This window comes from Pelodiscus sinensis, unplaced genomic scaffold (assembly GCF_049634645.1).
Source record: "Pelodiscus sinensis isolate JC-2024 unplaced genomic scaffold, ASM4963464v1 ctg146, whole genome shotgun sequence".
Lineage (NCBI taxonomy): Eukaryota > Metazoa > Chordata > Testudines > Trionychidae > Pelodiscus > Pelodiscus sinensis.
Genome location: NW_027465992.1, coordinates 21,891 through 49,860, shown reverse-complemented (window position 1 = coordinate 49,860; position 27,970 = coordinate 21,891). Strand labels below are relative to the sequence as shown.

The window sequence follows — 27,970 nt, the reverse complement described above, 5'->3', positions numbered from 1 at the left end:
TTAAAGTTCAATATTCACTCTTTCTCCAAATACAAAAAGCTGTTACAATTCAACTCAAAACAAAGCATGTGCAAAGTTACAGAAACTTAGACATTGTATAAAAAGTTACACATTTAAGATGATTTTTTATTTCTCACCTGGATTGAGCAAAGAAATTGTTATCTTGATGAAATATTAACAGCTGCTGACCCACGGTAAAAAGTTACATAAAATCTAAAAAAAAAGCATAATTACCATAAAACAGCCATCTCCCCTCCCTCTAGGTTTGTTTTAAAATGCTTTGCAGAATAGATGAATAAAACACCTCCAGGAAAGATTGACACTGAACTGCAGTCAAGTCTTGGAAGTTCTCACTAGCACGATTGTGTAGCACGGGGAGGGGGGAGAAGGCTATCAAGGGCCACAGCTGACCCTTTGCTATTGTAGATTTCAAACAAGGAGAGTCCTGGCCTGGCAGCACAGTACCTAGAACAGGGGGATGGTTAAGATCCTACCATTTTAAGAGTCAAAAAATAGAAAGGAGATGGTTTTAAACATGTGGCGAGAAATAATGCAACTTTCTTACAGGGCAGGAAGAAGGGAGCATGCCGTTGTCTGTCGAGAGTGTACAAGAAACGCATTCATCGTCAAAACTACAGATAGAAAACAAGGGCTGTGGTTCTACTTCCCTTGCCTGTTCCCAGAGGTGGCCAGGAACTGCTCTGACGGAGCTGCTGAGTGAAACGCAGGGGTGCCTCGAGGGGCTGCAGGCCGCTCCCAAAGGAAGACGCAGAGGTGGGCTCTCCTTAGCTCCCGCTGGTCTTCACTGAGTGCTGGAGCCTCCCTGGGAGCTGCCGGAATAGCTCCCGTAGTCATAGCTGCCGTAGTAGGGAGGCCACTGACTCTGGTTCTGATAGTACTGGCTCCACTGCTGAGCGTACTGAGGGGAGACGACAGAGTTAGAGCTGGGCAAGGGGCCTGCGGGGTGGGCAGCCCCCAGGACAACCAGACCAACGGAGGCTGTGTTTGTGCTGTTCCAGAGCACCAATGGGAGCAGACGGGGTTTCATGACCCTCCCCTCTGCTAGCTGGGGGAAAGCCAGAGTGACTTCCTTTGCCCAGCGCTTTGATCTGCTAAGCACGGGAGAAGGGCTGCCCTCCTGCTGCTGCCGCACTCGGCGCTAGTCTCCGAGTGCCTGGACTAACCTGCCTGGTGCTCCGACGGGGACTTGCTGTGTACCTGCGCTTTCTCAGGGGAGGCAGGGCAGGGAGATGCGTCCGGCACTAAGCCGGGGGAATTTGTTCCTCAGTCTGGGAACGTGCAGAGGACATGCTGGCTACTGCCCCACAGAGCTCACCATGCCCGCTGCACCCGTGGAGTCCAGTCACAGATCAAGCCAGGCTCGGAGAGACCCTCCGGGCGCCCAGCAGCTTGGGCACGAGATCCTGAACTGGGCAGCCGGGAAGACAGGCCTGATGTGCTTGTATCTCCAAGGAGACGTGCTGCTGCAGATCTGCAGCCCACAGCATCGGACCACCTGCCACTCTGGGGCAGGCACACGGCTGTAAGCAGGGCCGTCCCTAGTGGTCAAGGAGCCCAGGACGTAGGCACCGAGGCTCTGATCTTCTCCCCTCAGGTCATGCCCAACCCCATCTCTTCCCACCCCCACTCCGCCTCCTCTCCTGAGCGCGCTGCGCCCTCCCCCCTCCTGATGCTGTGAAACATCTGACCTGTGGCAGGCAGCAGGCGCAAGAGGGAGAGGAGGTGCTGACGGGCAAGGCCAGCCAGTGAGTAGGAGGCGCTGGTGTAGAGCGAGCTTTTGGTAGGGGTTCTCCAGCCCCACAGAGTGGGACCCCAGAACGCAGGGCCTGGAGGAGTCACCCCGATTTGCCATAACCAGGGGGCAGCTCTGGCTGTAAGCACCCAGCCCATGATGGCCCTGGCTCGTAGGAGCTGTTGCAATACTCAATTGCCACAGAACAGAGAGGCCTAGGGCTAGGCTCCCTGGGACAGAGTATCTTCCCTAAAGTACCGTTCACACAAGCACACTGAACGACTCGCCCGGGCGAGGGCCTCTCGCATGGATCCTCCGGGGCAATCAGGAGGAGCGGGGAAGCCAACTCCTCAGTCAGGCTGAGTTGGAAAACACAATCCCAACTAGACGTACAAAATGACAGGCTCTACATTTGCTGTTCCCACTCCAGAGAGAGATCTTGGAGTCATTGTGAAGAGAGCTCTGCAACCAGCCACTCGATGTGCAGTGGCCGTAGTGAATCATTCAGAAAGGGAGAGAGAATCAGACAGAGAACAGCTTACTGCCTCTATACAAATCCATGGGACACCTGCATGAAATACCCTGTACAGATGTGGGCACCTCACCTCAAAAAGAGAGACTGGAACTGGAAAAGGTTCAGAAAAGGGGCAACAACAACAATGCTGAAGGGTTTGGAACAGCTGCCACGAGGACAGAATAAGACCAGGCCTTTTCAGGTTGGAAAAAAGACAACTAAGGGAGGATATGAGAGAGGTCTATAAAATCATGACTGGTGTGGAGAAAGTACATAAGGAAAGATTATTTACTTGCTCCCATGACACAAAAACTAGGGGTCACCAACTGAAAAGAATAGGCAGCAGGTTTAAAACAAATAAAAGGAAGTATTTTTCCACACAACATAGACTCAACCTGTGGAACTCCTCGCCAGAGGATGTGAAGACCAGGAGTAACAGGGTTCAAAAACAGAACTGGGTAATCTCATGGAGGTCAAGTCCATCAATGGCTATTAGCCAGGACGGGCAGGGATCGTGTCCCTAGCCTCTGTCAGGGCTAGGAGTAGGCGACAGGAGAGGGATCACTGGATGATTCCCTGTTCTGTTCACTCCCCCTGGGGCACCTGGCATTGGCCACAGCCGGAAGACAGGACACTGGGCTGGATGGGCCTTTGGTCTGAGCCTGTCTGGCTGCTCTTACGATTTCTGTAATAGCATTAGAGACTGAATGGACAGCCAAGAATGGCTGCTAGACGTCATCTTCTCAATCTGCCCCAGGGACCCTGCAAATATTTCACTAACCCTCCCCTCCGCTGACAGCAAGGAGAGGTTCTGCGACTGGCCCAAGGTCCCAGGAAATCTGGGTGAGGCTGGGAACCACTCTTCCACGCCTACAAGCATTGATTCATGCGATGGCTGGACACCCCCTTTGCTTATCCTCCGTCTAGGGATCGCTCGCTGCAGTGCCCGCCCCCCACCTACCTGTTGGTATTGGTTGTAGTTCTGCTGATTGTAGGTCGGCGGTGTCGGCGGTGGAGGCTGGGTGTAGCTTTGGCTGTAACCACTGTAACTTCCATAGGTGTAGTTGGGAGTATACCCTCCTCCTTGGGTGTAGCTTGCCTGGGTGTAGGGCTGGGGGTAAGTTGGCTGTAAATGAAAGGGACAGGTCTGTTTGCCCACGCTGCCCAACAAAGCATCTTACAGGGAGCGGGTGAACCGTGAGCTGCCGTGGGATGCCAGGCGTGAAACGTGCCTGCCGGGAGGGCTCAGGGTGACCCGAGTGCGCCTGTCTGGATCAGAGACGTGCCTGCTCTCTGTGCAGCGACTGCACTCCCGCGGCTCCCGCTGGAGAAGCAAGAGCACAACCAGCCAAGAAAGAGAAGTGCCCGTCGCTCCGGGGGGGGAATTGAAAACTGCAGATGGACTCGGACCTCCGGCAGCCCCTAGTTTATGGTTCACACAGGCCTGCGACCGGCCCCCAGACCCCTCCCCACGCCCACTGCTCGTCTGAGCAGCAGCGAGCGCCCCCACGTTCAGAATGAGGGGACGTGTCGCTCGAACAAGGGGAAGTGGTAAATCTCAGGCAGGAGGGAGCACTGCACATGCTGCTGTTTGCAACTAGGAAGTCCTGGGAAGGGGGGGGGGGGGGGCGAGAGACAAAACCCGACGTCTGCCACGTCTCCGAGATACTCCCGAAGCTGCCTGAGGGGCAGGCGCACACAGCACGGAACCGCTCCCCCTGCAAGTCCCGTGGGAGAGTGGGAGGGGTTTCGGTTCCTGTGCACATGCCTGCTCCAGGATGCTCCAGCTCAGGGCACGCTGCCATTTCCTGGAAAACGGAGGTGGTGGGGGTCGACTTTCCAGAGTTTGATTCAGTGGAACGTGGAGGGTGCCGTGCCCCCGCCCACACCAGGACTCTTCCTCCTCACGAGAAAGGGACATCGACCCCCCCCCCCATGAGGACGGCGCCCGAGCTTGGCTTACGGCACATCCACTCCAGCTACGTTTTTCTGTCACTGGAATCGCGAACCTGGAGCCGACCTTTGGCCGCAGTGTGGACCTGGCCTACGCGCCCCTTCATTTCTCAGCTCAGCAACACAGAGAGCAACGCGCCCTCTCCGAGCCAGACCCTCCCCGCGCTCGCTCCACCCCTGGGCACTGTCTCCCTGGGGAGTGACTAGAGAAAGAGCCAGCCGGTGGTGGCTGGCGCCAGGGGAAGGAGACCAGGGCCCCGGTGCTGTGACCGGCCAGATCTCAAGGGGTTCTCTGACCTGCTGCTGTTGCGGCGGACTGTAGCTGCTAGGGGTGCTGCTGGTGGTGGGGGGCGTGCTGCTGGGGGGCTTGTAGCTACTTTGGTTGCGAGCGGGGCTGTAGCTGCTCTGCGGCTGCGTGTTCCGGCTGTAGCTGCCCCGGGGGCTGGAGTTGTTGTCTCTGGTGCCGCTTGTCCACCGATTCTGGGTGTAGCTGCCCCGGTTGAAGCCTAGCAGAGAAAAGCAGGGGCTGTCAATGGGAGTCACCCTACGCCCAAGAGGAACAAGACTCCCCGCCAAACCCTCGTGGCTATGTACACGCCTGGGTCCAGCCCCACTCGCATGGAATGGGCCCTAAGGAATGGGCCCCCCTCCCAGCAGCTCCCCCCCTCACACCCAGCAGCTCTGAGGAGGATCCCTGCTGCTCAGATCCCCAGACTGGCCCCTGGCTTGGCACCAGGGGCTGCAAAGATCCCCACCAACCCGCCTCCCCGTCCATGGCCCAAGGGCGGCAGACCCAGACGCTCCCTGCCCAAAGAGTCTGCAGCCTCACAGTATCGGCAACCCCCTCCATGGATGAGATGGGAGCCCCTAGGCCCCATGGGCAACCCCGGAATCCCACAGCTCCCCCACGTGGGCGGCCACAGCTGAGACTCTACCTCCTCCTGTGCCTCCTCCGCTGCTGCCACCGCTGCCACCGCCACCGCCGCCACCGCCTCCTCCGCCGCCCCGGAAGCTGCCGCCGCCACCGCCGCCGCCGCCCCCTCGGTTCTGGAAGCCGCCGCGACTGCCCCCTTGCGGGCCGCCCCCGCGGCTGTCGAAGCGCTGGAAGCCGCCCCCTCGGCCCCGGAAGCCGCCGCCCCGGTTGTCAAAGCGTTTCTCTGGCGGAGGCCCAGCTTTCTTGCCCTCCTCGTTGTACTGCTTCACCAGCTTCTCGGCCTCGTCCCGCTGCACCTCAATGTAGATCACCGCGTCCAGGAAGTCGCCGGCCTCTGGCAGCGTGAAGTTGGCTGCATTGTGGGCCCGGCGAGAGGGCGGAGGAGAGAAAACGAGAGACGTGAACTAGCGAGCAGCAGCCTGGAAAGCTGGAACCAAGCTGCCTCGCACGGGAGGCCAAGCCTGCGCCATGGCATCGGACCGCCAGAAAGGAGGCGAGAGAGTGGAAGACAGAAGTGAACAGGAAGGGAAGAGACACCATAAACCAGGCAAATAACGTCCGCATGACGCCATCCCCGGAGTGGGGGACACACACTCCAGTCTCCATGGCACCCAGCGTCCCGCTAGCAAAACCAAAGGCTGCGTCCAAGCACCGGTCACCTCTCCTGCCCCCTTGTGTCCAGCTGAGAAACGGAGCCAGAGAAGAACCAGGCTGGTCACTTTCATCTGGACAGAAGCAGGAGTCTGCTGCGAAACAGCAGCCGACAATGGGACAATGGGACGGGACAGGCCCCCAGCCTGGCTCCGATTACTGGCTCACCACGAAAGGTGCAGAACATTATTTTCCCCCACTGGAAAGAAGTCAGTTTGGGTTTACAGCATCTCTCATTAAGGACAGAGGAGAGGCCCAGGGGAAGAACACATGGAAGACGGCGACAAGTGAGACGAAAGGAGGACAACAGAGCAGAGGGTCAGCATTTGAAACCAAAAATAAATCTCTGTCCAGCTTTTAAACAACAAAACCAGGTGCTGGCCGCGCGTGGTTTGTGGGTCGGTCGGTTTGTTTCTAGACTCCTACCTTTCATTTCTAACACAGCATGATCGGGCACATCCTTCCCCTCCTCATCTGTGCGCTTTATTGTTCGATCTTTTAAATCCTCATCCGTGGGACAAATTACAATAGCCTTGCGTTGGAAACCTTCAAAAGGGCGCATTTTTCGTCTCTGGGCAGATCCATACACATTTGTCTAGCAGTGGTGACAAAGAAGAGGCAAAAACCGTTATTTGGCGTTCTCGTTTTCAACAGAGCATTGTGGCCTGCAGTGGTGAAAGACGACATGGCGCCCCCACCCCCCTAGATGGTTAAGGACCCTGGACAACTAACCTACCTTTTAAGGCGCAGAAGCCACATGAGGGGGCGGGGGCGGGGGCAGGAGGAGGGCAGAACACCTATATCTGGGACGTTTTGCAATTCAAATGAGATCTTTCATTGCGTTGCTCCCCCCTGGGGAGAACCATGACACCGAGGGGCTGCGCTCTGCTTGCGTTAGAAACAAGCCAGGGACCTGGAAGCCGGACCGGCTCAGCGCAAGCCAGAGAACTGAAAGGAACGTTTGTCTGCGACACATGGGAACCCACTGTTCAGATCCAAGGCCCGAGAGGCATGGTTGTAGCACAGGGTTGTGTCTGGAATCTAGGCGTGACCTGGACATCTACGCCGTAAGTGTGATGTCCATCCGAGTCCCCATCTACCGTGGGCTTAGCCCCTGTACCACAAGGCTGGCTAGAAGCAGAAAGGGATTTCACATTTTTAGGCTCTAAAGATAGAATTTTGGGGAGGAAGAAGCGGTTCCACCGGATGCTGGGGAGCCCTCTGCTGGAGACGGGGCAGTACTTCAGAGCACGATGCTTTATGGGAGATGGGGAGAATGAGCTGGAGAAAATCCCAAACAACAGGAGGGTTTGAAGAGGTGACCCAGGAGGAAAGCTGAGGGAAGGGGGTGGGGAGGACGGGACATGACCTGTCTTCAAATGGGTCCCAGGCTGTTCTGGGAGTTCCAGACAAGGTATCCGGGACAACTGGCCCGAGAGTCGGAAAGCACAGGCCCGGAACAGGTGCCCTCGGGAGGCTGTGGAATCCCCAGCAACTGAGGTTTTCAAAGAAAGGGCTGGACAAACGTCTGCCCAGGCTGGTCTTACCTCAGCCCCATTTCTTTTATGCTACGCTGGAGGAGTAAAGATGCGATGCTGGCGACGCCCGCGGCCCGTGCGCTTTGGAACCACGGCTGGGGAGAGAAGGGGTCGCCCTCCTGTACGCCGGGCGTTCAAGAGTGACCGAGAAGGCGAAGGCTCTAAGCAGACACAAGAGAGGACCCCGAGGCTGGTGGCTGGAAAAGCCGGCACCCAGCGAGCGTGCCCTGGTGCCAGGGGTCTGCGCTCAGGGAGGCCCCCGACGGCCTCGGCTGTCACGGGCATTGCAGCGAGTCCCTTTCCCCACATCTGCTAGTTTAAGGAAGGAGCCTCCCCACAGCTCTCATCACTAGGAGGGCAGCAGGGACAGGACCTCGGAGTCTCGTGCGTTTCACTGGACTCAAGCGATCGAGCAGCAAAGGGACCCAAAGCCCCCGGTTTAACTTGAACCCTACCAGAAAGCGACATTTAGCTGGGCTAAGCCAAGCCAAAAGCATGTAGATCCCCTGGGGTTATTGAAACGATTCTTTCCGTGATTTTAATCAAGGACGTTTCCTGACAAGGTCTGGCTTTGCCTTGAGCCTTCGTTTTACAATGGGAGTTATTGTTTAATATACCATGGGAGTCAGCGTCTCCCCCTAGGGATTTCAGGGCTGCAGGCATGAGCACTGTTGGAGCAGAGATGCCAGTCCCCGCTGCAGTAACGCAGGCGTTATCTAGCCGGTGTAACCCAGCTGAGAGGGCGGTGTTGGGCACAGCCCATTGGGCCTCTTTCAGCGGCAGCTGCACGTGTTCAAGGCTGGTGGTGAGCGGGGGAAAAACGCCAGGCAAACGCCCGTCCCTGCTCCTAGCGGGGGCAGAACACAGGCAGCTGGGAGAACCTCTCGCTGCAGCCAAGAGACAAGGGGAGGGGGCGGCGCTCACAGGCACTGCCAGAGGGCAACAGTCAGCCCCTCCAGCTCCTAGCATTCATTCAAGGCAGAGGGACACCCAACGCTGAGCCCGCACCCTGCTGCCAATTACAGGCAGCCGAGCAACTCACCGCATGCCCCAGGTACCTCCCAGCCTATTTGATGGCTCAGCAGAAGGGGCAAAGCCCCTCCCCTACAATTGAGGGAGGGGCCACAGAACGGAAAGACGGGGAAGTTCAAAAGGGGGCCCTGAGCCCCGGCTCAGCAAGGTGCTCGGGCCGGACACAGCACACAGCTCCATCGCTGCTCTCCCCAGCCCCCTTGCAATGGGCTGAAGCCAACAGCATGGCAAACGGCCCATCCCTCGCTCCACGGGTACACCGCCGAGGCCCCGCCCTGGATAATGCTGAGAACCCAGAGGCCTGGACGTCTCTTTGCAACTGGGGATCTGCCTCCTGCCGGGAAGGGCTGGGTGACACCTCAGAACGGCCGGAGGTCACGCACAAGCCCATCCCACAGACCCGCCTGCCCCTCAGTACGCGCACCGCAGCCAAGAGCCGCAGGGCTCAGCACTCCCCATGAACTGGTCTTTCCCTTCCAGGGCCCAGGGCTTCGTGTCTTGCTCACGCTTCCAGCATGGGGTTTCCCAAGAGGCTGAAGGGCCTATTCCTCCCACAAGGCAGCGGGTCTAGCCATGGAAACTGGGCTTGGGGGATACGGGCCAGACCCCCACTCGGTGTAAATCAGCGTAGCACCATAGGCATCTAGAGAGCTGCAGTGTTCTACCGGCTCCTGTATCGCTCTCTGAGCGCCAGCTCGTCGTCCATGTTCTCAGCATGTCCCTTTGGCGCTCATCAGAAACAGTCTGGCCAGGCAGGTTTTGGCCTCTCTTGCCTGGCCACAGCTGGATCACTTGGTGCTGTGCTCCGACTGGCTCTCCTGAACCCGGTCTGCCAGGGCTGGCACAGCCGGACGTCTCCCCTAACTTCCGCCAGGAATGGGATGATTCAGCAGGCCACGTTATTTTCTCAGGGCCAGTCTGGACCACGGTGCAATGGGGCTCTGTGCTAACGGAGGCAAGGAGCCAACCAGGAGCCGCAGTGAGGAGCCCACGAGACTTTCAGCCACACACGCAAGGAGCTTTGGGACGGAACAGCACAAAAAGTCCTAAAACAGCTGCACATTTCTGTGGGGAGCCCTTCACCAGTTTCAGCTGCTCGTGGCTGTTGCATACAGATGCAACTGACAGCCATCTGACAAGCCTGGCACCTCTGTCAGTAAAGGTTTTGGAAAAAACATTCAACCCTCATCTGCACGATGGGGGCACAGTTGATCTGTAAACACACTTGGGGAGAGGAATTTGCCTTTAGCACAGCACAGCAGCTTACATAAAACCTCGGTGGCATCCACACGGCAACACACAGCAGCTCACAGAAAGACCGTTCAGTGGACAATCTTTTTGGCTTTGTTCTTCAAGAAAGTAGGCGCCACCTCTTTGCACTTCTCCAGTGAAAAGGGACCGTTCTAACTACAACCCAAGAAAGCCCGAAAACAACGCTCGCCCAGCGCAGAGCTGCCTGAAGAGTGAAAGCTCTCAGTCCCCATGAGTTCACACAGGACCTTGCCGTAGCCACAGCGCCACGCTGGGCTGCCTGCACGCTTCAGACTTTATAGTAGTGGAGTGAAAATATTCTCTCCCCCCCAAGGAAGCAGCCAGAAGCAGCAACACATGCTTCAATGTTTAACACAGCAGCAACCTCCACGCCACGTGGATCTGGAGTCTCATGCTAAAATCAGCAGGCGTGAAATGCAATCCGCTAAAGAGCTGCACACTTCCTCCCCCCACACATCACCCGCTGTTTGCGTGGCTCCCAGCTCTCACTTGTCGGCTCAAGGCAAACGTGGTCAATACTGTACACGGAGAGAGGACTCGAGATCGGCGTGTTAGGCGGACAAAGCAAAGAAAGATCTCATTTGGGCCCCCGCTAGGCCAAACTGGGTATGGGTCTGGTTTCTTCAAGCCTCAGACACCCTTCATTTCAGGGCTATTATTCAGGCTCAGGGCTGTGTACACAGCAGCGCTCAGAGACACGTACAGGTCAGTTACACCTGGGCCCTAGATAGCAGGGACAGACTGACCCAAGTGCCACCATCAAACACGGGGAACACAGATGTGCCTTCCTCAAGGGAAGATGCTAAATGCTGCCCCCATCTGAGACAACCCCATCAGCAGTGGGTTAGCGAACAGCATCTTCCTACAGCCACGCTGGCCCAAAGCAAGTGTCTGCATTACGAGTTCTGAGGGGGCACCCCGAGGGGGCGCACGGTGCTACGTGTTGCTGGGTCTGCATTACGAGTTCTGAGGGGGCACCCCGAGGGGCGCACGGTGCTACGTGTTGCTGGGTCTGCATTACGAGTTCTGAGGGGGCACCCCGAGGGGCGCACGGTGCTACGTGTTGCTGGGTCTGCATTACGAGTTCTGAGGGGGCACCCCGAGGGGCGCACGGTGCTACGTGTTGCTGGGTCTGCATTATGAGTTCTGAGGGGGCACCCCGAGGGGCGCACGGTGCTACGTGTTGCTGGGTCTGCATTACGAGTTCTGAGGGGGCACCCCGAGGGGCGCACAGGGCTACGTGTTGCTGGGTCTGCATTACGAGTTCTGAGGGGGCACCCCGAGGGGCGCACGGTGCTACGTGTTGCTGGGTCTGCATTATGAGTTCTGAGGGGGCACCCCGAGGGGCGCACGGTGCTACGTGTTGCTGGGGAAGCATTACGAGTTCTGAGGGGGCACCCCGAGGGGCGCACGGTGCTACGTGTTGCTGGGTCTGCATTACGAGTTCTGAGGGGGCACCCCGAGGGGTGCACGGTGCTACGTGTTGCTGGGTCTGCATTATGAGTTCTGAGGGGGCACCCCGAGGGGCGCACAGGGCTATGTGTTGCTGGGGAAGCATTACGAGTTCTGAGGGGGCACCCCGAGGGGCGCACGGTGCTACGTGTTGCTGGGTCTGCATTACGAGTTCTGAGGGGGCACCCCGAGGGGCGCACAGGGCTATGTGTTGCTGGGGAAGCATTACGAGTTCTGAGGGGGCACCCCGAGGGGCGCACAGGGCTATGTGTTGCTGGGTCTGCATTATGAGTTCTGAGGGGGCACCCCGAGGGGCGCACGGTGCTACGTGTTGCTGGGTCTGCATTATGAGTTCTGAGGGGGCACCCCGAGGGGCGCACGGTGCTACATGTTGCTGGGTCTGCATTACGAGTTCTGAGGGGGCACCCCGAGGGGCGCACGGTGCTACGTGTTGCTGGGTCTGCATTACGAGTTCTGAGGGGGCACCCCGAGGGGCGCACGGTGCTACGTGTTGCTGGGTCAGCATTACGAGTTCTGAGGGGGCACCCCGAGGGGCGCACGGTGCTACGTGTTGCTGGGTCTGCATTACGAGTTCTGAGGGGGCACCCCGAGGGGCGCACGGTGCTACGTGTTGCTGGGTCTGCATTACGAGTTCTGAGGGGGCACCCCGAGGGGCGCACGGTGCTACGTGTTGCTGGGGAAGCATTATGAGTTCTGAGGGGGCACCCCGAGGGGCGCACAGTGCTATGTGTTGCTGGGGAAGCTACCAGCAAGACCATCAAGACCCCGAGGTGCTGGGCTCTTCAGAACAGGGTCTTGTGTGTTTTTTCAAAGCCTCCAAGCTCCTTTCCTATTGAAGGGAATGGGCTCTGAAGAGCCAGCCTTGAGGCTGAAGTCTGCATGTGTACGGAAGAGAAGACTGAGTCCTATCAGCCGGGCTCCTACTCACCTGGGCTTGCCTGTTCTTCCCAGGACACCCACCCCCACCAAAGACAACAAAGTACTCACCAGCGGTCCTTACGCGCCCCCGGCAACGTCCAGAGACCAGCACTCACCTCAGCCTATCTTCCCAGGCCCCAGCTGCATGGCCACTTACCAATTTAGTTCCACCAGCACGTTCGGCATGTTGACCTGCGTGCGGCTAAGCCAAGGGGCGTGTCCTAGGACTCACCGTGGAACGTTTGCAACCTCGTTTCCCTGGGACACACTGCACGGCGCCCGACACCCGGCAGGCATGTGTGGACGTGCACCGGGTAACCCTGCGTGTGCCGTGCGCCCTCGGAAGGGCTGGCTCGGGCAGGTGCCAGGGAGGTGGCCGGGCCAAGGACTCTGTACCTGATCCAGGATGTAGTTGCGTTTCTTCCGGGCGGCGATCTGGATCAGGCGGTTCAGGCACTGCGTCGCTTGCTGGATGAGCACGTCCCAACGGCCTGCATAGTTGCGCTGGCGGCGAAGTCCCATCACCTTAGGGGAAGATACGGGGACAGGTTAGAGCGCGGGCTCTGAGCTGCTGCGCGCAGTGAGATCTAGTGGTTACAGCACAGACAGGGAGCTTGGATGCCTGGGTCCATCCCCAACTCTGACAGGGGAGCAGAGTCCAGTGGTCACAGCGGAGGAAGGGGAGACGGACGACTTGGAGCCCGGATGCCTGGCTCCACCCCCAACTCTGACAGGGGAGCAGAGTCCAGTGGTCACAGCGGGGGAAGGGGAGACGGACGACTTGAGGCCCGGATGCCTGGCTCCACCCCCAACTCTGACAGGGGAGCAGAGTCCAGTGGTCACAGCGGGGGAAGGGGAGACGGACGACTTGAGGCCCGGATGCCTGGCTCCACCCCCAGCTGTGTGCATACATTGTTTCCCTCCTTTACACCAGGACAAAACCCATGTCACTGCGCAGCGAGTCCGAGGGCCACTCGTAGATGAAGCTCTCCCAGGACTGCAGGGCTCCCTCCATGTCTACACGGGAACAACGGCTTTCCAGCGGAGCCCCTGCTAGCGGAAGGGGCTCCGTCCCCAGCGTGAGGTGTTTAGCTGCTGGCGAGGGCTCAGCTCTTACCCGCATCTTATCCATGATGGCGTTGGTCCCCAGGATGTTGTACTTCTTTGCTGGATTGGCAGCCGCGTGCTTTATGGCCCACGTGGTCTTGCCAGCAGCAGGCAGCCCCACCATCATGAGGATCTGAAACACACCCACAGGGCACCAGCTATCACAACAGCACAGTGTCCCCTCCGCAAGGCAAAACCTCCTTGGAGGGAGACAAGACACCATCGTACATGAGGAAACGGAGGCAGAGGCAGGTAACTGACTTTGCTCAATGTCAAGCTGAGCGTTTGGCCCCACAACCCTAAGGCTTCTTCCCAAGCTATTTTCTCCTCCCCCTCCCTGCACCCGTCCAGTCTGGTATCCAGTGCTTGCCCCTCCCCTCTTCAAAGCCAACACACACACAGAAGCGCAGCAGGCGCCACGTCCGAGTCTGGATTAGAACCCCAGAGCACCTGACTCCCAGCCCATGCTGGAGAACTGCCATTCCAGCAGCTGACCTGAGCTATGGTGCTTGACATCAAGGCAACGGTTACTAAAAACCAGTATTTGCCCCTGCTTCACAGCAGGGCCAGCCCCTGCCAGTGGGGCAAGTAGCCCCGGATGGGAGTGTCCTGTCCCAAGTTCTGAAGCAGCAGACACTGGCCGCAGGGGGCAAGAGGGACCCTGGGCCAGGTCCTCTCTCACAGGAACGGTAGGCAAGAAAGCTGCCTTCCCTCCAATAACCTCTGACCCTCCCCTCTGCTCTGACAAGGCACTCAAGGGCTAGGCGGCCGGCTAGCAGACTTGTGTGTGGCTTTCATGCGCATGGTAACAGTTCAGATAGCCCCAGTGGGCTCCAGCCGGACACGCAGCCGGTCAGCGCCCCACGGCAGGGAGCGTGTTCTGTGTCTAAGCGGCGCCTGGCCGGACACGCAGCCGGTCAGCGCCCCACGGCAGGCAGCGTGTTCTGTGTCTAAGCGGCGCCTGGCCGGACACGCAGCCGGTCAGCGCCCCACGGCAGGCAGCGTGTTCTGTGTCTAAGCGGCGCCTGGCCGGACACGCAGCCGGTCAGCGCCCCACGGCAGGCAGCGTGTTCTGTGTCTAAGCGGCGCCTGGCCGGACACGCAGCCGGTCAGCGCTCCACGGCAGGCAGCGTGTTCTGTGTCTAAGCGGCGCCTGGCCGGACACGCAGCCGGTCAGCGCTCCACGGCAGGCAGCGTGTTCTGTGTCTAAGCGGCGCCTGGCCGGACACGCAGCCGGTCAGCGCTCCACGGCAGGCAGCGTGTTCTGTGTCTAAGCGGCGCCTGGCCGGACACGCAGCCGGTCAGCGCTCCACGGCAGGCAGCGTGTTCTGTGTCTAAGCGGCGCCTGGCCGGACACGCAGCCGGTCAGCGCTCCACGGCAGGCAGCGTGTTCTGTGTCTAAGCGGCGCCTGGCCGGACACGCAGCCGGTCAGCGCCCCACGGCAGGCAGCGTGTTCTGTGTCTAAGCGGCGCCTGGCCGGACACGCAGCCGGTCAGCGCTCCACAGCAGGCAGCGTGTTCTGTGTCTAAGCGGCGCCTGGCCGGACACGCAGCCGGTCAGCGCTCCACGGCAGGCAGCGTGTTCTGTGTCTAAGCGGCGCCTGGCCGGACACGCAGCCGGTCAGCGCTCCACGGCAGGCAGCGTGTTCTGTGTCTAAGCGGCGCCTGGCCGGACACGCAGCCGGTCAGCGCCCCACAGCAGGGAGCGTGTTCTGTGTCTGTGCGGCGCCTGGCCGGACACGCAGCCGGTCAGCGCTCCACGGCAGGCAGCGTGTTCTGTGTCTAAGCGGCGCCTGGCCGGACACGCAGCCGGTCAGCGCCCCACGGCAGGCAGCGTGTTCTGTGTCTAAGCGGCGCCTGGCTGGACACGCAGCCGGTCAGCGCCCCACGGCAGGGAGCGTGTTCCGTGTCTGTGCGGCGCCTGGCGCGAGGCAAACACCCACCTCACACTCTGCTTTACTCTTTGGTCCGAGGGTCCCACGGATGCGCTCGGGCAGCGGGACGTGCTGAATGAAGGTGAAGCCTTGGGGGACTGGGAAGTAGGTGTCGTCTCGCTGCCCAAAGTTGAACTCGATGGCGCAGTTCTTCACCAGGACGTGGGGGAAGAGGGCCTGGCCGCCCAGCAGGTCCTTCCGCACCCGATAGGCCACGCCCAGCCACTTCCCGTTCTTCATGAAGGACATTTCTACCTCCTCCCCACACTCGAAGTCCTAGCGCCAGGGGAAGTCAGTGTAAATGCAGAGCAGGGGCAGAGCAGACAGGTAGTTGCCATCTGAGCAAGGCACACCAGGGCACCAGAGAAACTGCATAACATCAGAGCCCCCCACCGACACAGCCCCCCAGCGTCACGGAGGTGGTCTGAAAGCACCTGCTTCCCGCACTCCCTCAGGGCTCTGCCGATGCAGCTCTGGCAGGGGAATTATCCGGAGGGCAAGCTCTGAGGTCAGCCAGCTCAGAGCGCACAGCTCCAGTGAGGACGCCATGTGCTCCCGGTGCTTCTGACTCAGGCCCTAACCGAACCAGCGTGTGTCTGGGCACCCTGGGGAGTGTGCGGAAACGTGGCTTCCCAGCGAAAGCTGACCTAGAGCAGGGGACTCTCCCCATCCCCGCCCAGGTGCTAATGACTCTGGCCTAGGGGCGGCAGATCCGACGCGACCTGCCCTGCCAACGTCTCGGGGGTTAGCTGGTGCTGAGGACACAGGAAGGGGCAGACTGCCTACTGCAAGAGCAGACTCAGCGCGCAGCCAGAGGCAGAGAACAGCCGGGAAGCGGGGGGGTAGCTGCTCCCTGAGCGCTCGGTTACAGCCGCAGGCACTGCTGGTGAGAGCAGCAAGCACAGCGCGGTGCCCCTTAGAGCCCACGGAACAAGCCAGCGTCTATGCAGCCTCCACCAGCCGCGGGGCTCTGGCTCCCTCTAGCGCCTGGACCACGCGCAGACGCACATTCGAAGTGGATGCCTAGAGACGAAGCCCTTTTCCTCCTGCTCACGGGTCCTAGATCCCACAGGCGCAGGTTCAACCCCACCACGGCTTTCCTCACACAACCATGGTCGGGCAGCGTGGCCATCTGCGACTCCCCAGGGTGCCTCCGAGTCCATGGGACGGGGGGGAGGGAGTGTTTCCTCAGCCCCACGGGAGACAAGCGGTGCACTCTGGGGAACCACAGGGGGATGGGAAAGAGGCCGAGGAAGGACGGTGCAGTGGGTAGGCCACAGGCCTGGGAGTTGGCAGAGCTGGTGCAAGTCCCTGCCGGGTCCCAGACATGGCTCCCTGCCGGGCGACGGGGTGTGGAGAGAACAGCACAAGGCACCCAGCCATGGTAACCAGGGGAGCGCCAGTGCCGAAGGCAGCCGGCTCCAGGACTCGTGACAGCGGTGGTGCCGCCTCCGGGGACCCCGGCAGCCAGGGTCCTTTGAGAACAGAGCTGTGGAGCAGGGAAGGGGGAGGAAGCTGCTGCGGTTGCTCAAAGCTCCAGCACAGGATGATGGAAACCCAGCGTCTGAAGAGCGGCTCCGACAGGTCCCCAGGGCTGCGTGGTGGGAGGCTCCGTCACAGGCCACGTGGAAGGGGCGCACACTGGAGTGCCAAGAGGCAATACTCACAACGAGGCAAGTGATGACGTCGTTCTCGGTGAATGTTTCGCCGTAGTTCTCGAATTTACAGCTGCTGGATTTCTTCCCGGTGCCGCCGTAGCCATAGGAAAAGGGCTCTTCTCCTGCAGAGAGGCCACGGCGGGGATGAGCCGCAGCAGCCCACACCCCTCCCCTCTATCTGCCCCACTCCCCCACACGCCCCTCGCGTACTGGGGCCCCACACTTATCTGGCCCCCTCTCCCCCCAAGAGCTTGAACAACCACAGACAGCTGATTTGTGGCAATCCAGCTCTGGGAAGGAGGGGGAGGAGCAGGGATCAAGTGACTCAGGCAATTCACGTGCTCCCAAAGTGCTGGGAGGGAGGGAGAAGGCACAGAAGTGTGTGTCTCCAGGGTGTGAAAGGCCCATGGGGCAGAGGGCAGACAGATCAGGACGCCCACCACTGATCCAAGGGGCTCCCTTGGGCACAGCCAAGTCAAACACAGGGTCGCACCCCCCCTAATCAAAAGCTACCGGCTCTTACTGGCAGGCCTGGTAGGAGGTGAGGAGTCTCTGAGGCGGGGGGCAGGAAGGCCGTACCTCTGAGCCAGCCATGACCTGGCCAGATCAGGAGCAAACCAGCAGCTAAAGAACATCCCCTTGTAAGCAGCGAGTGGCAGGACAGTCCTCCCGCCCCAGATAGGGACACAAGCACCTGGCTGCCATGGCAACCGGTGCCCAGGTGATCCGTGACATCAAGGACTAACGTGACGTGTCTCACAGGAGTCACGGGGTGGCTCTTACCTAGTTGGGTGCTGCAGGAATCCAGGGACCAGCCAATGCGCACGACGTGAGGGTCGGGTTCTGTGGAAGGAAGGTGTTTGACAGAGATCTCTTCATTGATCTGGGGATAGAAAACAAGGTTGAAATGGCCTTCAGGCCCCAGACAACTGCAGAGTTCACATCTGAAAGTCAACGCCTGGCGCAGGCTGTTCAAGAACCAGGGACAGACACTTTGCAAGCCTCACAAGCCTGTCTCATCTAGAGCCAGGAAAGCAGAGACGTGGCCCCGAATTCAGGGTGTGTCACAATCAGAGGTTCCACAAAGACCGCTTAGGAAACCAGTTTTTAAGCAATGGGTGTGCCCCAGAGCATCTGCAACGGAGCCACCGAAGCATTGTGCTGGGACACCGTTCTTCAAGGCCCTGCAAAGAAAATCTCACTTGCTCGCCCCTCCCTACACAGACCTTTCAAAGCCACGGGTTCTGGGGCAAGCCCTCAGACCAATTTCCCAGAGTCAGCCTAGACTCAGTAAAACACGGGGCTGGCAGGGACCTCGAGGGGACGACTGCTCCATCCCCACCCCAGCACACCTCAAATTGCCGTCGCTGACACTCTTCTGGCAAACGGAAGGGAAGTTGCAAAAACTGTCTTGGAATAAGAGGGGGGTCGACGGGGCAAGGGTGCAAAAGGCACTAGCACGCCAGAGCCTAGGAGCCAGCGGAAAGCAATTAGAAACTGGCCAGGCTATTTTCACAGGCCAAGCTGAGAGAAGCACCAGATGAAACGATGAGCTTTTAAAATGCTTCTTTGCCAGCTTCCTGCCTCTCCGGTGGGGTCAGAAGATTTAGTTCAGCACCGCTCAGAGGAGCCAGCGGCACGGGCTGTGGGAAAGGATTCTGTGTCCCATGAAGCAGCACTAAGAAACAGGCTAGGCATGACCGGAGCTAAGCTGATGTTTGAGTTTCCAGTTTACTAACTGGAAGTCTTCTGCCCAGCTCACACACTGTGATGAATGGGGGAGGAGGACACGGACACACGGACGGACAGACACTGTGCTGGGCATAAGGGGGAAGGCTCATGAAATCAGCGACCCGGGTGAGAGGAGATCTACCCTGCCTACTGTTTCAGTTTGCGACTCCCAGGACAGACGGTCTGGCTTGACAGATGGCCTAGGACGTCCCCCAACGAGTGCGTGGAGGTCTGGGCGCGCTGGGCGGAAGATGCTTGTCTCCTGCTCCAGATAGCTTTATAGGGTTGGCTTTTGGCCACCTCACACGGAGCTTTGCAGAGCCAGGAGTGAACCGAACGCGCTGCTACAGGAGTGGGCTGGTAGTTGGATTAACCAGAGGCCAGAGCGGAAAGAGCGACACAGCTTTGCCATGTTGCCACAAGCGAAACATGGCCCACTTGGGACCCAACACAAGAAGCCTGATTGAACCGGCCATCCCTCCCATGCACACACGCTGTGATCTGCAGGGACACAGTGGGCTCTGACATGGAGTCTCACCCCAGGCCCAGGGCTAACACCACACTGAAACAAACTAAGGCAGTTGTCCCCCCCTCTCCCTTAGGACACTGTCCCAGGCTCTCTGCCCAAGCCTGCAGACTACCCTGCATCTTTTCACACTTTGGTCATGCTCCGTGCTAAGCAACTTACATGTTTATGAAGTTTTAGAGACTTTAGAAAAATGAACCAATAGATTTTGGAGGCCAAGATACTGTCATCAGGGGGGAAAAATCCCAGGTCACCAAGCCATCAAAGCTGGCCCAATTAACCTCTGCTGGAGGGATAAGGCCAGACTGGAGTCCCTCAGCCCACCCCAGGAGTGGTGAGATTTCAGTCTAAGTCTGCTCACAGTAAATAGGAAGACAACTTGGAGGCCTATGTCACGTAAGGAGAGCAGAGGGTTAAGACGAGGACTGAATGGCCACCACCCGTCAGCTGGGCACTTCCGTGGGATAAGGAGATTGGGTTAACGGTTAGGCATGCCTCTAAGCAGTTGGATGAAACCTGCATTCTGTTAAAAACGTCACAGTAGCCTGGTGTGAGAGGGAAGCTGTGTTCTGTGTCTACTGTGTAGGCTGGAATGAGAACAGGCACGAAGGCTGAGTGTCGACTATGATTTCATGTTCCTCTTTCCCATTGGTGCAGCTCAATATTCAGATGAGACATTAGGAAGCTATTTGTTGTTAGACCTATTCACGGCCATGTCCTGTTTCCAGCCAGAAACGCCCCAAATCCAGTTCTTTCTCCGCTGAAAGATCGCTAGCACATGGAATCTGACATGGACGTTCAAGGCGAGTTGCACGTTACTGGGACGGCACGTGCTGCTCTTACCTTCATCTCGTAGCAGACTCGCCCTTGCCTCACGCCGTAGGTGGCTCGGGCGCCTGACCACAAGTAAGCAAAGCCTTCTATGGTCAGCGGGTAGCCGCTGTATCGGTCCCTGGCAACTTTGAAATGTAGGTCGCAGTTATCTAGAGGACAAGAAGGGCCGGTGTTAGCCGGAACAATACTGAGGCGATCGGTGCACTGGACTGGCTAAGAACTGGATGGCTTGGTCTATGCCTACAGCACTCCACACAGCCAAGTTTTAGGGTGTTACCTTAATACAGTAAGCCTCTATTCTTGGTGCTCCCCCACCCTGACCTGCCAGTCTCTCTCATCCACCTGTTACACCTCGCCTTAAGACAAGGAGGAGCCTGAGTTAGACACTGAGGGGAAGGAACGGTTGTTTATTTTGTTTGCTGCATGCCTAGTGCAGCTGGGCCTTTCAGTTTGACTCTCAGCTCCTGCACAAGCCAGATCCTGCCCACAAGATGGGCATAACCAAGCGCCTGTCCCTGCTATAGGCAGCTGGTTTTAAACAAACAAAAGCAAGTTTTTCTTTGCACAGTGCACAGTCGACCTGTGGAACTCCTTGCCAGAGGAGATTGTGAAGACTAGGACTTTAACAAGGTTCAACAAAGAGCTAGATAAATTCATGGAGGTTAGGTCCATCAATGGCTACTAATCAGAATGGGTAGAGATAGTGTCCCTAGCCTCTGGCAGAGGCTGGGAATGGGCGGCGGGAGAGGGATTGCTTGAAGCTTCCCTGTTCTGTTCACTCCCTCTGGGGCACCTGGGATTGACCGCTATTGGCCAACAGGACCCTGGGCTGCAGGGACCTTTGGTCTGACTCCATGTGACCGTTCTTATCTCCCCGCCCTCCCCCCACCAGACTGTTGGGTGCAATCAACATGCTGCAGAAGGGGGGCAATGGACTGATGGGGCCAGACAAGTGCTGGAGAGATCATGACATCTCAGAGGTCTGAACAATCAACAAGGGAGCAGGAAAGTCTGTGCTCATTAACAGGGCTCGCCAAGCGGCAGTGAGCCCCGCTCGCCAGCCGTGTAGAAGTGCACGCTGTGCGTGTGCAGACCGCGCTGCGCAGCCATGCCGGGCTAAAATCTACTCGCCACAGGCGAGTAGACTACATTAACTGTCGAGCCCTGCTCATTAACACCCATCAATCAGAAGAGGAATGAGTTGCGGGAAATGGTCTGGCCTGTGTTAGCCAGGAGTTCAAACAAGAGGGTTACAATAGCTCCTTCGAGGCACGGGATCTCTCATTTCCAAGACGTAAGCACCAGAGAAAGGCAGCCTGTGTCAAGGGCATAATAGCCCTGCTCCCCAACCCTCGGTAGGCGGAAGGACAGTGCCCAGTATACTTTTGGGACCCCCACAACTCCTCCAGTCATGCCAGAGAAGTCTAGTCTTGCTATCCTGGATAATGTCCAAGCTGAGAAGCAGGAAGGAGGAGACCAATTAAAGGTATTTGGGGTGCAGGATGTCACCGCTCTCTGACCCTTAAACTCACATGTATCAATGGCCACTAGCGTCTCATCAAACTCTTCTTCGTCATCTTCTGCAGGAGGCTGAGGCGACCGGCCCCTAGAACAAAAACACCAAGGCACAACTGTGGTTCGTGTGTCAACCTGCAAGGCAAAGCTTTGGGGACAACAAGCAGCAAGCAAGCTGGGGTTTAAGAGGCGGCAGGTTTCACCGGAACAGAATTGCTTATGGATTTGCAACCAATGCCGCCTCCAGTCAAAGCAAAGGCGAACAGGCTCGCTGGGAATGCTCTTCCCCACCACTGAGAGCTCCCACGTTTTCATCACAGGATGTTACATGGAGCCCTGCACCCAGCGCAGTTACTGATCTCTACAAACCGTGTGTAACCCGTCACCGATCAGAAGGGTGAAACTGACACACCAGTGTCAACAATGACACAAGGTGCGGGGAACACAGAAGCAGACCTATTCTTAATACGCACAGGGCCCTTTCAGTCAGCAAAGAGCAACAAACAGACTGGGTGAAAAAATTGCACACAATCACTTTCTCAAATATAGGCAGGCTCTGCAGAATTGGATCGCTCTTATTTTGAGGGGTAATACAGTGGGTTGCTTTTAATTTTTTTTTATGTATTTAAATGTTCATAATTGAGGGAAAATCTGAAGAGTTAGACAACAGGGCCATTGGACAATTATTTAATAACAGCAGACACTGGGATGCAAAAAGTTAAAAAGCCTTATAAAGTTATACCTTTATTGTCGAAATATACCACATAAACACGCGGAAATTAATCTAATAAGTTCTCTAGCAGCGTTTCTTACTTTTCCTATATTGATCAATGGATTTTTCCCCAGTCTGTGTGTTTGATGAAATCGATCGTTACCAATTTTTACGGATAAAAATCAAATCCTTCGAAGCTTAAACACAGGCGAGAACATGCCCCCAACAAGAACAGCAAATAATTCCAACAGGAGAACCCTCCGTCATGTTTTCACATGGAGCACGTGCAGCTGCTACAATATTTGGCCCCTCTCTAGCACTTCCTTCCTGAAGAGCTCAAAGCTCTTTAGAGGGGTGATTTTCGAGTTCTCCCTGCTGATCACTAATGAGGCTCCACAAGATCCGCACATAACTATGTGTTGTTCCAGTTCTAGGCATGGGAAGCAGACACAGTGAATGAGTTGACCTTGGTCAGTGGAAGCCTCCACTCTAAATGCCCCATCTCCTTCTGCCCAGCTCTGAGACTTAAACACAAGGCATTTTTCCCTCTCTGCTGCTGCGCAAAATGAAAATCAACATTTAGAAGAAATCCACTGGACCGAAGCTCCGGAGCCAGATTCCTGCTTTACGTGGGACACTTCACTCTGGGAGGCTCTTTGTGATCGCCCCTATGACGGGATGCTCAGCATGCTGGAGGATTCATAAGGAACAGCCCCCCAAAAGCCCAACCTTTAGATCTCACTAAAGCACTCTGTAGCAGCAGGTCTCCAAGCGCCTTACAAAGGACATCAGTATCACTGCCTCCCTTGTGCAAGTGGGTAAACTGAGGCACGGGACAGCATGACTTACCCAAAGACACCCAGTCGCAGAGCTCTACCGCTAGGTCACACTGCTCCCCCAAGGATCAAAAATGTACAAGCGGAGGGAATGGGTGAGATGATGGCTGGTCTTTGGCCAAGGCTTTGACTGATCTAACCAGTTACACTCTCAGCTCTTTCTAAACTCGGCTTCAAGGAATCTCCTCCGCCCCGGCCCAGGTATAAACATCTGGAACCACAATAAGCCAGAGACTCATCTGAGTTTCCCTTTGTGAGCTCACCTCTTATCTTCCCGGTGTTCGTAATACCCTCGTCCTCGCTGCTCTTCAAAAGGCCTTTTGCGACCCTGTGGTGGCTGCTGCTGTCTGGGCTGAGATGGATCAGGCGCATTGTAGCTAGAGGGAGGCGCGTTATAGCCAGCAGTGGGGGCACTGTAGCCAGAAGTGGGGGCACTGTAACTGGGGGCATTGTAGCCAGAGGAGGGGGCATTGTAGCTAGGGGCGTTGTAGCCAGAAGCAGGGCCACCATAGCCAGGAGCTGGCACGTTATAGCCAGGAGCCGGTACATTATAGCCAGGAGCTGGTTCTTCTTGCTTTACTTCTGTCTTCATCTCTGAATTCAAAACAGGCAGTGAGATTCAAATATTCCTGTCACCCCTGAAGAGACGAGGCTCTTACTGAGAGCTGCTCAATGGTAACAACCCACTCCGCTCCCCTGGCTAGTTTTGCTATGATCATTTATCCTTTGCCCCAGTGTGATTAAAAGGAATTAGTTCGCAGAGCCCCATTTTTTCCTATTCCTAACCACACGCTCAGGACCAAGTCTTGACGGTATATTGGTCCCAAATCTTTTCTAGCCCTCTTACGCTGCCAAGGACTGCAACTTTGGGGGAGGACAGCAAGCAAGCTTGGGAGCACAGAAATGGCATTTTAAGGTCTGATGTCTTGACAGGACATCCAGATACTGTATCACCGTGGGAATCAAAATCAGTTTTCCCAGGAATTGCAGAAATCGTTTCTGGTCTTGAACAACCTCACGATGCTCGACTATAACTGTGCCCCAATTGCTAGCATGGTGTTTTGCAGAGCTGTCTAAGAACAGGCTGTTTCAAGTCTCAGATCAGTGCCACTTTTGTCCCTCTGTCTCAGACTGAAACCAGTTCTTTGGTCACACAAAACAATGTGGCAATACAACTGCAAACTCCTACCAAAGCCTTACGTGGCACAGAGCCTTCTAAGGTTGCAGAGAAGGGAGGGGAGGAGAAGAGGACCAAAGAGCTTTCTTCTTCTGGCAGGGACAGGTGCCCTCGTGAAGGAAAGCTCTAGGCCCCACGGTGACTTACGGCAACAATTACATGCCCATTTCCTATCATCTAATTTGTCAGAGTCTTGCTGATAAGGCCGACTTTAAGAGGACTGTTACCTGAGTGTAAGACAGGACGCTCGTGGTCTAGAGGTCTCCTCTCATACTTCGCTTCGTTTTCCTGTTTAACATTGCAGTGCTCGAAGGACTGATAACCCTGGGGGTCATTCTGATGAGTATTGTTGTCAACGCCATCTTCAAACAGAAACAGGCATGCATTATAGCAGTTACTTACAACAGATTGTAGCTAAGATACACAGAGGAAACCGGTGAATGTTAGCATTTTATCACCAGGGAATCGGCGCCTGCAACTTTTGGGATCTACACACAGAGAACTCACAGGTCTGTCAAGGCGCACTCTCAAAAAGCTATCGCGAAATCAAAGAGCCAACCATCTGCTCGCTGCAAAACAAGCATGTGTTTCAGTGGCAAAACTCTTCTAGTGCAAACTACCCCTTTTGAACTAAAGGCAACGAAATCCCAGTGTCAGGCAAATCTAACCCACGCTCCAGCAAACAATGACAGACAACACTCCCTACGCCTGCAGGACTGAACTGTGACCCTCACGTCTAGCAAAGGAAGTTTACTCACTTGCATGTAGGACTGAACTTGTAGTTTACTTTCCAAGAACTACAAAAAGCAAAAGTGAAAGTGGCTACATCACCTTCCAGGGGAAAGACAAATCAGTAAGTTTTGGTCCTCAGAGGTTGTCCAATTCACACAAATGGTACAATAAGAGCATCTTAGCACAGAACCAAAGCAAATCAGCATTCTCTAGCGCATGGGTTCCCAAACTGGGGGGCATGAAGACATTTCAGGGGGGACATGAGGCGACACAGCCCCCCTGGTCCAACCCCCCCAACTTGCTGCTATTTTTGTTTTTCGGACCCGGTCAGTTCCCCCCCCACTTTTTTTAGCTTAACAAGTTTTGCTGCTATGGGGTGTGTGTGTGTGTGTGAGGGTTTCTCAAAAATCAAAAAGGGGGCGTGATGCCAAAAAGTTTGGTAACCACTGCTTTAGTGAAATATTGAAAGGTGGCTCATCCGCTATCACACCGCATGCCAGAAAAGCACAGAACCAGTCCCGGTACGAGATGCACCATTAGGAGGACAAAAGTATGCCTCCAATGGACAACAGCAAGCAAGCAAGCTTGCACATGCTTCCAAGCACCTGAGATTTAGGGAGCATTCCCACACGTGGTTTGACGTGTAATACAGCAAAGAGATAAGATGACTAGCAAGTCCAGACCCATACATACTCCCAGTGCTGAACCCCGGAGGGGCAGTTCAGTTTCTGTCTTTTAAGCTCAGTCTCTTGTATGAAGCAGAACTGATCAAATGTGTATCCAAGCTATTTATGCACGTGCACACACAGCTCCTCCAGCCATGCACGAACATCGCAGTGGACAGCAGACGAGATGTGGCTCTACGGTACTTGCCAACCAGTCTATGGGAAACAGACCCTAACCACCAGGGGAATTGGGGGAGGGGGGGGAACAGGACCTGACAAAAGCCTAGAGGATCTCTCAATGAATAGGCTGACAGGATCCCTACCTGCCAAAATCCATCAACAAGGAAACAAGTGAGGAACAGCCAAGAACTGACCCCTCTCCAGATAGAAATAAAACCAGCCATGGGATGCATAAAATAAGCACCTACTGCTGACAGAAAGCTACCTCCTTTCCTCATGGGAGAGGGGAAGGCAGAAGTCTCTTGGGTACATCTACACACACCAACTCCCCCGCGTCATTACAAGCCGGGTGGGAGCAGTGAGCTGGGACTAGAGCCCAGGCTACCGGCGCCCTCAGCGCTGGGATCACATGACCCAGAGCCAGCTTGGCACATCGTATCTGCCCACCCTGATGCCCCTTCCCAACCAGAGGCTACGGGTGTCCCCAACAGCTGTGAGCCTAAATGCCCCAGTGAAAACCCCAATTACACCAGCGAGCCAGGCCAGGCTGTTATGCAGACATGACCCTCCCCCCGGGGAGAACAGGGCCTAGGGGCTTTAGACACCTACCCAGACCAGAGGCTTTAGAAACCCACCGCCCAAGGGAGGGCAGGGCCTAGGGGCTTTAGAAACCCGTCGTCCCAGAGAGAACAGGGCCTATGGGCTTTAGAAACCTACCTAGCCCAGATGCTTTAGAAACCCAGTGCTCCGGGGAGAGCAAGGCCTAGGGGCATTAGACACCTACCTAGCCCAGATGCTTTAGAAACCCAGTGCTCCGGGGAGAGCAAGGCCTAGGGGCTTTAGAAACCCATCGTCCCCAGGGAGAGCAGGGCCTAGGGGCTTTAGAAACCCACGTCCCCAGGGAGAACAGGGCCTAGGGGCTTTAGGCACCTAGCTAGCCCAGAGGCTTTAGAAACCCACCTCCCCGGGAAGAGCAGGGCCCAGGGGCTTTAGAAACCTACCTAGCCCAGATGCTTTAGAAACCCAGTGCTCCGGGGAGAGCAAGGCCTAGGGGCTTTAGAAACCCATCGTCCCCAGGGAGAGCAGGGCCTAGGGGCTTTAGAAACCTACCTAGCTCAGATGCTTTAGAAACCCAGTGTTCCGGGGAGAGCAGGGCCTAGGGGCTTTAGAAACCCACGTCCCCAGGGAGAACAGGGCCTAGGGGCTTTAGGCACCTAGCTAGCCCAGAGGCTTTAGATACCCACCGCCCCAGGGAAAGCCAAGCCTAGGGGCTTTAGAAACCCACCTCCCCGGGAAGAGCAAGGCCTAGGGGCTTTAGAAACCCATCGTCCCCAGGGAGAGCAGGGCCTAGGGGCTTTAGAAACCCACGTCCCCAGGGAGAGCAGGGCCTAGGGGCTTTAGAAACCCACGTCCCCAGGGAGAGCAGGGCCTAGGGGCTTTAGAAACCCACGTCCCCAGGGAGAGCAGGGCCTAGGGGCTTTAGAAATCCACGTCCCCAGGGAGAGCAGGGCCTAGGGGCTTTAGGCACCTACCTAGCCCAGGGGCTTTAGATACCCACCGCCCCAGGGAGAGCAGGGCCTAGGGGCTTTAGAAACCCGCAGGGCCCAGGGGCTTCGGGACCCCGCCGGGCTGCCCGACAACCCTGGGCGGGGGGAGGCTCTTCACCGCCCCCCTCGAGGAGCGAGGCCCCGCCCCCGCCCGGCTGGCCCCGCCCCCGCGAGGCGCGAGGCGCGGGTGAGGGGCTGCCGCCGCCGGGCCCCGTTCCCCGCCCGCGGGGCCCCCCTCACAGTGTCCGTCGGGCGCCGGGCCGCCCGCCCGCCGCGCCTCCTCGGCCTCCAGCGCCGCCTGCAGCCGCTCGGCCAGCTCCGCCTTGAGGCCGCGCGTGTCCAGCCCGCGCCGGCCCAGCTCCTCGCGCAGCTCGGTCACCCGCAGGCGCCGCACGTCCATGGCGCCGGCCGCGCTCCGAGCCCCGCGCTGGGCCCCGGCTGCCCGGCTGCGGGCCCGGCTCAAAATGGCCGCCATCGCCGCCTCCCCGCCCGCGGCCGCGCCGCCTCGCAACGGGGCCGCCCATTGGCCGGGCGCCCCGCGCCGCCCTGCAAGGCCGCCTGCGATTGGGCCGCGCCGGGCGCCTCGCGCCTCCCCTCGCCGCCCGTCTCCCGCTCGCGCGTCGTGTGTCAGCGGGGCGGCCATTGGCCGGAGCCGGGAGGCGGCGTTGGAACGGGCCTTGTCATTGGCCGCGGGCCGCGGGGCCGCGAGCGTCCCTCAAACGGCGCCTGGAGGGCGGGAAGGATGGCCTTGATTGGCAGCTAAACGGGCGGGCGTCAG

At 57.4% G+C, this 27,970-nt stretch overlaps 1 protein-coding gene across 1 annotated transcript; it reads right to left on the bottom strand.

Moving 5' to 3' along the window:
* HNRNPUL1 (heterogeneous nuclear ribonucleoprotein U like 1) lies at positions 1 to 27,665 on the bottom strand. The gene is made up of 15 exons (XM_075917831.1): positions 27,433 to 27,665; positions 24,296 to 24,430; positions 23,155 to 23,485; positions 21,361 to 21,434; positions 19,838 to 19,977; positions 17,521 to 17,620; positions 16,747 to 16,859; positions 15,089 to 15,355; positions 13,156 to 13,278; positions 12,435 to 12,563; positions 6,232 to 6,400; positions 5,156 to 5,506; positions 4,518 to 4,726; positions 3,229 to 3,393; positions 1 to 919 (listed from the first exon to the last, which is right to left on the bottom strand). The coding sequence occupies exons 1-15, from the start codon at positions 27,590 to 27,592 to the stop codon at positions 803 to 805; spliced, it is 2,583 nt and encodes an 860-aa protein (XP_075773946.1). The 5' UTR covers positions 27,593 to 27,665; the 3' UTR covers positions 1 to 802.
* Between the last annotated feature and the right edge of the window lie 305 nt (positions 27,666 to 27,970).

Coding starts and splice junctions, on each gene's coding strand:
- HNRNPUL1 (XM_075917831.1), bottom strand. CDS start 27,592: ATGGACGTGCGGCGCCTGCGGGTGACCGAGCTGCGCGAGGAGCTGGGC. Junction 15,356..16,746: donor ACGTCATCACTTGCCTCGTT/GTGAGTATTGCC, acceptor CCCTGGCGCTAG/GACTTCGAGTGTGGGGAGGA. Junction 4,727..5,155: donor CGGAGGAGGCACAGGAGGAG/GTAGAGTCTCAG, acceptor TTTCTCTGCTAG/GCTTCAACCGGGGCAGCTAC.